Source organism: Chlamydotis macqueenii, chromosome 1 (genome assembly GCF_036417535.1).
Source record: "Chlamydotis macqueenii isolate bChlMac1 chromosome 1, bChlMac1.mat, whole genome shotgun sequence".
Classification (NCBI taxonomy): domain Eukaryota; kingdom Metazoa; phylum Chordata; class Aves; order Otidiformes; family Otididae; genus Chlamydotis; species Chlamydotis macqueenii.
The window spans coordinates 191,621,566-191,633,649 of record NC_141556.1 but is presented as its reverse complement, the minus strand read 5'-3'; the positions used below and the strand labels follow the sequence as shown (position 1 = coordinate 191,633,649).

Here is a 12,084-nt window from a genome sequence, read left to right as displayed (position 1 = left end):
TATATCTGAGACAAAAGAGACATTTAACCACGAATAATAAGCAGTTTCCCAGGCACTCTCACAACCCAGAAGTCCAATGACCTATGTCCAACAGTACTCTAAGTCAGATCCTCTGCAAACTGGGGACAATTTCACAAAATCTTGCAATAGAATAATCTAAAATATGAGCTTTCTTTTTAACCTTTGTTGATTAGTAATGGACTGATTTTGGACACTTATACTGATGCACTCCTTGCAAAATGAGTAATTTATTTTTGTCTTCTCCCTAATTCTTGCCGTCAGCGTTTTGTAGTAGCGAATTTCTCAGAATAATTATTCACTATAATAGCAGTGATTCTTACAGGGGTTTTAATATCGACTTTTTTGGCCAACAAGACAGGACCTCTATTTGTCTGTTTGTTTATACGTTACACTTCCATTTGAAGGTATACCTCAAAATGCCTATGTAAACAAAGTACATTTTATAGTAGTAGTAAAGTATTTAAAAAAATAAGATACTGAATAAAATATAATGTACTACATGTGTATTTATGTGTGCATATTTATCAGTCTATGTCCATATATAAGTACAATGATTTAAGTAATATAAACCTTACTTTTCTAATTCTTCAGGATCAAACTTCCACCAAGTATCTGGCTCATGGAACTCCACTTTGTATCCCTTTTCTAGGGCCTGCAGCAACCAAAGAAAAATGTGTGATATGCTTATCATTATTATATAAAATGTAACAACAACAAAAAAGTTTATAGACCAGTATAACAAACAGATGTAGTTAACTCTGTGGTGGTAGCATGCTGAATTTCACTTACCCTCAACCTGTCTTAGCTTTCATTCCAGCCTAAGCAGATTAGATCAAGTCAATCCTTAAATTGGTCGGAAGTATTTACACACCAATTACTGATATCAATAAGCAGTCTCTCTTTAGAAACCTGAGTAAGGAAAATGTTTCTGGACAAAATAGACCAACTTATCACATGCAAAGGTAAGTTTGCAAAGTTGTAACATGATACAGTCACACACCAAAACCTACCACTTCCACATATGGCTTCATTTCCCAGGCTTGCGTATTAGTGTTGTCTATTATAACTGGAGATTTTCCCTGCTCCATTGCTTGCTTTGCTGCAATGAAAAATAGTGCAAGTTAATAAACAACTATGTAACTCAAATAAATGTAAATAAACTGTTCCAGATGTTTTTTGCACTAATCCAGTCTGACTGAAGCACACTGTTCTAAGAAAAGGAATAAAAGCATTGAAAGGTAAAGACAGGAATCGAAAGAAGTAGAAGCAAGAAGGTAAGAAAAATAAAAAACAGGTGGTGGTGAATTGATGCAAAAGGGTAAAAGGGAAGAGTAGAAGTTAAAGCAACACAACAGAATTGCTCAAAGTTTGTGGCCTGCTGAGTACAGAGATCCCAGCATGAAACGATACCCTGGTTCCAGCTTTAACAGCCCTGCCAGGTAACACATGGTGCACTCATAACTGAGACCCATGGTTACGTACTGCAATTCTTCTCCAACAAAATGCTAAGAAATAGGTGATCTTCACAGAAAGACGTCACATATCTGAAATATTTCTGAGATTCATTAAAAAAAAATTACAACCATGCTGTCTCTGCTTGAATAATGTTTGAACTCACTGGATAATTCCTACCAAATCCAAAAAAGGGCGGAATCTTCAGAAATAATAAGCTGTTTCCAAGTTCTACAAAACAGCAACTGGCAAGAAAGTACATCCATTTAGCATCTTTATTGATGGAAAGACAGACAGAGCACAGCCATGATGCAATTTGTTTGGCAGGACGCTTACACAGTAGCATGCTTTTAACTTTGGACCAGCAAGAGCATACTGCTTCTTACCCAGCAGAAGCATCCTAAAGACTACAGCGCAGAACTGAGACTGGTTGGAGCAGTTTAGGGGACAAAACATGCAAATCTGTTGGCTACCTGAGATTCACCAGCTCCACAGCACAGAAAACATTTTAACATTAGCCTGATGCCTAAAATGGTATCTCTTCATAGCCCGAGACTGCTTTAGTCTTAATAAATCGATTAAGCATCTATCTTATGCCTAAACCTAAGTTTCATCTTGAGATCAGGCGTTCTTCTAAATCTCTTACATAGTTAGTCCAGAAAGCATTCTCAGAGGACTCCTAACTCATATTACTAGGATTTGTCCCTGAAAAAACATATTGCACAACCACTTTTTTTTTTGAGCATATCTAGAGAGCACAATTATGATATTCAGCTTCTACATAATGCTACCCAGTAGACTTACCCGAGGAAGTGAAAAATTCAAGTTCTATATCCGTATCAGCTTGATATCCACCTCCATTTTACACAAACCCAGACAGCAGTTAGGCTATTCTAATCAGAAGTTCAGCTATTCTTACCAGAAGTAGAGCAGGAACTCTGGCAGAGGAGCGTACCTAGAGAGCGTACTTGAGTATTCCACTTTTGGGACAAACAGGCTACCTTAATTTTCATTGTTCTGTCTTCCTTCATCTTTTTATTTTCAAAGCAAGATCTCTGACATTCTTTGCAGAAAGGGACATAACTTCTACATCTTTAGTAAGTAACTACCTCATGCATGATCAGTAAGCGAGCCTGAAACTAAGCCAGATGGAGAGATTTCCAACTTATGCTTATCAGATTCATGAATAAGATTCCTCAACTCCTCCTATAACTACTGTAAAGCATCTTTCGATTGAAAGTAAGGCCTTTAAAAAAAAATCTATTCCTCAGCTTCTTTGTGCCTCAGTTAATCAGTAGAAACACAATGACAATTCCTTATCTATTTTACAGAAGATGAATTCTATTAAAAAAAAAATCAATTGCTCTGATGCTATACATTGAAGCCAAGAAAAAAAAAAATTAGTTCTAAGCAATACTAGAAATGTGAGCCACAAATCTATCAAGAATTTCACATTTCAAAATTTTTGCAGGAAAAGAGCAATGATTCAGTCAGTCTTCTAAAAGACACAAGGGTGCAAAAGCAAAAAAAAAAAAAAAAAGCATTATGGTTGCAAAACAAATTCTGAACCTTAGGAAATACCTGAATTAAGGTGGAGTGTGTAGTAATTATTGGGCATATGTATTACCATACTGTCCTTAACTGCGTGTTTGTGCACTATTTCCTCCCGTATACTCTCACCTCTTTCAGCACATACAATGCACTTGTTCTGTAGTTGAATCGGAGGTGTGTATCAGATCATCAGCATGACCCAAGCATTCTTCTTTTTTTTTTTTTTTTTCCTTTTTTTTTCAGTAATTGTGAGATAAAGAATGAGTAAGTCAATGATTGAAAAAGGAGAAGGATCATCTTTTGGTGAATGTTCTTGACCATCATCTCACCTCTTTCCAAGTAGCCACTACTTTGCATGATCTTCATTTTCTGGCTACCCAATTTCAAAAGTTATAGGTATCATTTACAGAACTGATATGAAATCACCTGAATATGAAGACAGTGAGAATTTATTCTGAATATATGAAGTTTAATTACTACTACATACCCTGAAGAAAATACCTGAATTGCTAAGTTTGGCATCCAACATAGGAAGAGGTTTTTAGGTGCCTTAGCCTACCAATGAAGAATTCAGAATATAATACTACTAATGCTCACAGGAAAGTCAAGATGATGAACTAGATGAAATAACTGAAATATCTGAAGCTCAAAATACTAAAATAACATTCATACAAAAAAGTTTCCAGGAGAATTAATAATGTTCCATTAAACAAAGTTAAAATAGTATTCATTAAATGAAAAGTGAGATCCACAATGAGTGTGAGGATTAAAAAAACACATCTGTTGAGTATCTGCCCATTTAGTGAACACTGTTCAGTCTGTACACTGAATAAAGCAGGGATCTGAAGGAAGAAAAACCCTAAGTTATTGTAGAGAACTAGGGTTTTATCTTGACAGAAGTCCATCCATACAATGGGAAAAAATTAAATGAACAGGCTGGGGAGTGACTTTGTAGACAGAAGGGATGAAAAAAGAAAAAAATTTATTCCAAGAGATGACTAAGAATTGATGGAAAAAGCTATAAAAAAAAAATTAAAAAAGAAAAATAGATTGCCCTGGCTTCATTAACCTGGCACAAATGATCTTTCTGAAACCCGAATCTAGAAAAGACAACTGGTAGGCTGACAGAAACAAGGGAAAAATTGTGAAATATGCATTTCAGAAAAGATTCATAAAGGTAGCAAGAGAATAGCCTATTTTATAATGAAGATAATGGGACCATCATTAATTCACAAGAGCTTGTGAAGAAAGATTATTCTATAGCTACAACCCATTTACATATTCTACCATTTTGTTTTAACTATGGATCTAAGGGCTAAGCGTGCTGATGTAATACCTTAGATAAAGTTTAAAAGTAAAAAAGTTAGTAATTAATTAACTAATTTTGTTAGTTGCTGTCAAAAGCGAACCAAATAAAACCAGATTTTAAAAACTAGATATACCCCAACTTGACCAGCAACAATGTCAAAAGCACAAAGGCAGCCAAAAGTTCCAGTAGAAGTGGCAGGATGAACTAAAATAGGAGACACTTAGCAAAGCCACAAAAGTGAACTTAAAAGGCCTAAAACCCTGTAAGAATGACATTGATTTCACAATTAAAGCCACAGTGGCAAATTAATTCTAGTATTTCTAATATTTGTGCATGTGACCTTACAACCTTTACATTAAATGTCTATGTGTTTTATTATCAAAGGTATGTAATTCACTGTCTTATAAACATTTGAGAGTTTGAAGTTCTGTTCATTTAAAATAAATTTTTTTTTTTACCTACTAAGTCTCATTTGTAACTAACTTTTTCTCATACTTACTACATTTAGATTCACTCCTTCTCCAGAAATGGAGGGAAAGGATAATTTTAACATAGTAATTTTCTCATTTGTGAAGAAACTAAAATTTTGCCTTCTCCATAATTCTCAGAATTTTCAGAAAGATTATAAAGCTGTAGCTAAATATGTTGTCATATGAATACTAGCAAATATAGAAACAAATTATGTAGTTGATATAACCTACATGAAACTTTAACCGAGACCTACTCATTAGACAAGAATCCCAACTATCAGGATTACCATTCCTGTGAAGTTCTCATTTCACGTATTTCAAGGATGCACGCACAAATGAAACCAAGAGCTTCTCAAGTACTTCAAGTCACAGAGCTCTATCTAGTCCAAGCAGAAGGCAAGAATTGAGTGTAACTTCAAACCAAATCTATTCTGGCAAATGTTTTGCAGTGAGGGGTTTCTATACCCCCAACTGTGGCACAGTTGTTCTTGTTCTTGCTATCAAAATCACTGAATAACTAAATTATATACTATTCTGGTTATCAAAAACACTGTGTAACTAAGCGATACAGAACTAGAGAGATCTTAAGGTCTATTCAGAAACAGTCAGAAGCCACTATCAAGTGAGGATTATTTGGTGGTCTTATAATTGTGAAGTGTTGAGCCCTCTCATCCATAAACTACTACCTTATCAACTCTTCTGCTCCTTAGGCTCCTACCAAGAACTCTATTCAAAGTATTTATTATTGCTGCACTCCACCCTCAAAAGTGCTCTTTATAACTGATAGTATAATAATCATTCTAAAAAAAAATCCTTCACTGTTCAAAAAGAAATGTCCCCTGATGTATTATAAATTCAGCATTAGGGTAAGGAGGGGAGGAATTAATTAAAATACAAAGAATACTTTAAATATACACTTCTACATACCCTACACTAAAATATAGATACACACATACACTCCTTTTTATATAGATTAACACACATGCATGTTATGCTATACGTCTATTTTCTAAATACAAGCATAATTTAATAGGATTCCTCTTAGGCATTCAAACCTCTCTTCTGGTTCCAGTCATGTGCATCACCAAGCTGAGTAGCATTATATGTATATCCATCTTGTTGACGAAAATAATCATCAGTGCTGAAAACAATGCCATCACGACTTTGACCAAGCAGAATACTGTTAAAGAAAGGAAAATGCAAAAATATTTTAAATTTTTTCAGATATAAAAAGACAGACACAGAAAAAAATAATATAGCTAAAACAAATTTAACTGTGCCCTATTTTGGAACTTCTTGCAAACTTTAAATAGGTTTATAAAAGTACACTCGTAATAATTCTAATCCAAATTAAAGCAATACATTTTCCCTCTTTCTGCTGCCTCTGTATTTGTTGTTTCTTCTCCTCCATCCCCAGCACATGTTTGTGCCCATCTAATTTATGGTTATATTGCAGTAAGTTCTAAGTAAGTTCCACATCAATTCTTATTTGGAATTGTCTCTAGAAACCAAACTGATCATGAAGAATCTGGATGCAGCCAAGAAATGAACTGGATGCATTTTACTATCCCTGCATGTATTACTTCAAGTTAGGATAAAAACAATCACTTCTCAAATCACTTTAATCACTGGATTAGAGTGTTTTAGCTTGGTTTCCTAAGGCAATGCCACTCCATGGTGACTTCTCGACATATAGGCCAGTTTCAACAAAGTCTGACAAAATATTCTATCCAAAATACTATGAATTTTTATGTGGGGAAAACAAACAAACCAAACCAAAACAAACTTGTAAGCAAATGGATAAAATGCAGAGATTCAAACTGGAATCCATAAAGATAAAAAAAGATGGCAATGCAAATTTCACATTTACTCAGTCTTTTAGGCCCGCCACTTCCAAGCAACATAGGTATTTTACTGGCTAGAAATTTACTTCATTTGTAGGTCAGGATAAGTTGTTTTACATTCTGCTTCTTGCACAGCTAACATTAAAGATTACAGAAGAAATTTAAGTACACTTTAGCAAACAATCAAAGACACTGTGAGGAAGCCAATGAGGGTAAAAAGAGGAACTTAGAGGCACACACTTGCAATGTTAATTGTTAACATGTTTATTTTTACTCTACGTCATAATATAAAATATTACTGATAACATGTTTATTAATTACAGAAGCTTTGTAATGGATTATGTAGGAATACTACAAAATCTACAAAAATCTATTAAACTTTTCTAGAATTCTGTATTTGCATTGTCATGAAATGCCACAGCCAAACCTTCTAGAAGCATCACAGAACTGACCTTTGGATTTAATTAAAATTCATCCTAGATTTTGCCCAGCCATGCCAATAAAAATTAATCAGAAAAGCTGATTTCAGCAGAGTTACAGGGCATAATTAACTGCTAGTCGATCAATAACATCAGAAGCTCTGTCAAATCAAATCCATATTAATCTATCACAATGAGCAGTCCCCATTCTGCCAAATGTACACTTTATTTTCGGAGAGTCCTCGGAAATTGGAGTTTAAAGGAAAACCTCATAAAACTGAGACAATAGTACAATACTGTTTAAAGTCTGACCTACAGAATAAGTGCAATTAAAAAAATCTCTTTGACCATTTTTGTTTTCTATAATATATTTACATTTGAAAATAAAAAACAATCAGTGCCACAGAGCATTTACAGCTCACTGCAACACTCAGGTATTGCTGTCCTATGAAAATTTAGGCAACTATTCAGCTCAGAAATAGGCAGTGTAGCCAAAAGCTACGACACCCAAACTGCGCTAGCAGTATGCGGGATGTACTACTGCTGAGGTGGCAGGAACAGAAAAGAACTGGCCAAATCCCAAATAATGTAGGGGAACAAATGTATGTTAGTTCTAAGTTACCAAGCTTTCCTATAAATACCTGCAGGAAGAGTTACTTAAGTTTAATTCCTACACAAGGAATTTGCTATGTTTTGCCACCTGTCGCCAACAACAGACCTGTTAGGGATCAGAATTTAAAGACTAGGATACTGTATGGCACATTCACTTACATTCCTAGACATTTATTGACCCACAACTATGTTGTTGGTTATTTTTGTTTTAAAATAGAGATCTGTAACAAAATTCAGATTACTGAGGACCAGAAGAAACCACAAATGATGCAACTGTCAAGTAACATGATCAAAGCTGCATTCAAGCTGTTTTTTCCTTCTTGCTCTTTCTTCCTCTTCAGCATATTAAGGTTACCTCAGGATAAATAGCAATGCTATTCAGAAAGCAGAGCACGATACATCAAAAGTACAGCCACTTTTTTGGGACATTGTTCAATAAATGTTTCTGTTAGTGCCTGTATCTTTCAATATAATATGTATTACACTGGTTTAGGAGAGCACAGAAGGATTCAAAGCCTATTTTTGTTCTAAGTAGATAAAACAGCACCAGTAAACGATACACCACACTCAATAGCATTTTTTTCATATGTATTCCTCTCTTGTATAAAATATTTAACAGGAATTTATATTTATTAAGTTACTTGGCCATGATTTCACACATGGCCCCATTTTCTTATTTACAGGATGATAGATCTGACAATTAATAATGCTAGAAAAACTAGATCCATCTTCCACACTCACTTTTTGTGTGCTGAATGTGTATACACACATCTTAAAGAGTAAGGACCATCTGACTTAATAAAAGAGATAGAAGAATCTCAGTTATTATTTGCTACCAGCTGACTAGAAAGACACACCCCTAAAGCTCCTAGGAGCCTGACTGCCAGGTTTCTGTTGGAATGTATGTGAACTAATGAATCAACACTAATGGGAACTGACTCTGTTTGCTCAGTGTTTTGGAAAATAATTCACTTACTCAAATTCTTCTGTTGTATCTTCCAAACGTCATTAGTTGTAGCGACAAAGAAACACAATGACAAGGGTTCAGGAATCTTGCAAACCCACCAACAAAGTTTATTCTTTAAATATTTTGTTACTATTCCTTGAAGTTCAGAATACACCATGATTTATTTATGAACCTATATAACTGATATAATGGATTTAAGACAGTAAACTATGCTTGCAAGAATAATCCTAAACCTACATAATTTGGGAAGGCAAAGTGACTACCAAAGAGGCCAGAGTAAAAGAACCCTTACCTATACATAAGACACAAGCTACCATAAAATAATGAGTTTGTGAACAGAAACTTCAATTATTACAGCAATGATTGTACCTTGTTTTTAAATTGTGAAATTAATTCATTTAACATAACATTTTAAAAGCCTGACAATTACCTCTTCCAGAATTCAGTGTTGAAACTTGCAAAATTTAAAACACAAACATACTTGTCAATATCATATGGAATAATTCATATACTTCTAAGATGTATTTGGAAATAAAATTTATCCCAGGCTCGTGAACGAGGAAATGGAAAGAACAAAAAGCACATCTATGCAAAGAAAGCATCATTACTATCTAAACTCACAGAAAGATGATACTCCACTTTTGAGAGATGGAGAAAGAAAGAAAAAGTAGGAAAAATACATTTCTAATAAGGGAGTCAAATTACAGATCAGTCAGCATCATATGTGCACATGCCTGAAATGAGCAGCAGTATTATCCAACTGCTGTAATCCAGCTTTTACACTCTAAACTTTCTATGCAATTGAACACCCACCTTTGAACATAGCAGGACACTGAAATCAAAGTAGACAGAAAAATTGAAGTAGCTCACCTACTTTTCTCAGTCTTGCTATCTGATCTAACAGAAGATATTAGCTCAACATACAAAACTCATCTTGAAACCAAAATGCTCATTTTAATTAGTCAGTAAATCAGTACACATTTTTTTACACTGCACGCACGCACAAATCCTGCCTTCATTTTTCATATTTATAGAATGTTTTGGGTTGGAAGGGACCTTCAAAGGTCATCTAGTCCAACCCCCCTGCAAGGAGCAGGGACATCTCCAACCAGGTCAGGTTGCTCAGAGCTTCATCCAACCTGGCCTTGAACGTTTCCAGGGATGGGGCATCTACCACGCCTCTGGGCAACCTGTTCCAATTTTCTTCAGAACTGAAATGGTCCCCCCAACTTGTATCCTGATTAGTCTACTTAGATGATTTTATAATAAAGAAGATCTCTTAGAATCTAAGAATTCACCTATTTAAAATTCCTAATAAGTCACAGAAAAGGGGAAAATACGTACTAACTATAGCACTAACTATCGTTTAAAAATCTGTAGTATTACTAAGCTGTTTAAATGTTACTTTAAAAGCAGTGCTTGTAACACTGTTTAAAGACATACACAATTAGAAACAAAGGCGCACAATTGTTTCTACATCCAGCTATAAATACTAACTCTTAACTTTCCATTCAGAAGAAGATTGAGCTCTTAGGAAGAATGGTCCCAGATAGACAACTGTCTTTATATACTCCTGACAATGGATTTAATTCAAAATACACTTCTTAAATGACACCAGTGTTTGTTCTTTCAACCTCACTAAGCTCCTTTTTATTCAAATTCACATTCAGATATTTATGGAGGAATGGAAAATTGCAATTGCTGCCAAGTTCAGTAGCAAAATATCCTAAAAATCCAAGTCTGTTTTCTTTTAACTTTTTCCAGCATTATAAGACCACATTATCATCTACTTTAACTGTAGCAGACTTTTGTTACTTAGATTGAAGATATCATTGCTGGGTATCTGTGTGGCCAAATTGTTTTAGAAAACTAACTAAATGGTCAACCACTTCCAAAACCAAGGAAGAAATACATAATTTTTCATGTTTCATTATTCCAGGCTTTTCTCTGAGAAGCTTTGGATTGAGAAAGCTGACAAAGTACACACCTTTGTTTTTCCTGCAAAAATTTTTTGTAAATCTGCCTAAGTTGTGGGACTTAAGATGTCATGTGCACAGAAAATAATAGTGAAAAGTACTAATTTTTGTACAAAGTAGAGCAGAAAATGCAAAGATTCTCACTGCAGTAAACCCATTCTTGGACAGAGCATTTTGGCAGCAGCAGGAAGTTGATTCAGTACCAATACTGCACTGTAAGACACATTTCTCCCAACACAATCTTAAGAATGACAAGAGAAGAAACAAAATTGGCCTAAAACAGGAAGGACATAGGAAGCATAGTGGTACTAACACTGCAACAAGCAACTTGGTACTCGCAGCAGAGCTAGGAAATAGGGACAAGGCAAAGAGTGAAATGCAAGGAAGGAATGGTACAATGAAGCTGGGAATGAGGTAATACCACCAGCTGAAACAGGGACAAGAGCAATCTCGGAAGAAAGGGGAGGGGAGAAGAAGGAACTGAGAAATGCGCTTAGAGTTTAGGAGCAGACATGGAGTTAGTAAGCACAGACCAAAAGCCATGGTTGGACAGGAACAGAAAAACAAAACTGGAAACAAATGGATAAAGAGACAGGAGGTCGAACAAGCCTCAGGAGGCTGGGATTGTCTAGGTCAGGTGAATGCAGGAAACAGATCAAGGAGATGAGGGGAGCTCCCCAATGACCAGGAAACCACTGTTATGCTCATATTTACGGCAAGTAAAGACAAGGACCCAAGGAAGTAAAGGCTGCTCAACCTCATCTAACCTCAGTTCCTGGAAAGACAATGGAGTTCATCCTCTCAGAATCTACCTCCAAACACGTGAAGGAAATTAAAGTAATCAGGAAGAGTCAATATGGGTTTTGCAACAGACAAATCACTCTTTACTGACCAGAATGCATTCTCTGATGAAACTACTGCCTTTGTGGATGAGAACAGTGTGATGAATGTAGCATACTTTGAAATTACCAAGGCTCCTGACATCATCTCCTAATCAGTAACAAGCACAGTACAGCAAGAGATGGTACTGGGACCAATTTTTTTCAGTATCTTCACTGTTAACCTGGATGATGAGGCAGAGAGCTTGCAGATAACGCCAGATTAGTAGTGGTGCCCAACATACTGAACAGTAAGGCTTCTATCCAGAGGACATTTTGAAACTCAAGCACTGGGCTAAGCAAAACATCATGAAGATCAACAAGGAAAAGAGTAAAGTTCTGCAACTGGTGAAAAAGAAACCTAAGCATCAGTACAGGAGGGAAAGTGACTGGTTGAGTGGCCCTGCTGAAAAGGATCTGAGGATTACAGTGAACATGGTGTGCTCTCATCAAAAGAAGCACAAATCACATGTTGGCCTTTATTAGAGAAAATGTGGCCAGTAGGTCAATGGAAGGTATCATCCACACTCTACCTGGCTCTTGTGCAGTCAGTTCTGAAATATTATGTCCAGTTTGGGGCTTCCC

General features: G+C 35.6%; 1 protein-coding gene across 2 annotated transcripts in view; it reads right to left on the bottom strand.

Moving 5' to 3' along the window:
• The window catches only part of LOC104476303 (uncharacterized), a 41,910-nt gene that overhangs the window by 23,192 nt on the left and 6,634 nt on the right, over nt 1–12,084 (bottom strand). For both annotated transcript variants that reach the window (XM_086771995.1, XM_086771996.1), the window contains exons 3-5: nt 5,859–5,983; nt 1,032–1,120; nt 597–673 (exon numbers count right to left, since the gene is read on the bottom strand). In XM_086771995.1, the coding sequence (XP_086628121.1) occupies nt 597–673; nt 1,032–1,120; nt 5,859–5,983 (291 nt within the window). The remainder of the gene's footprint in view (nt 1–596; nt 674–1,031; nt 1,121–5,858; nt 5,984–12,084) is intronic.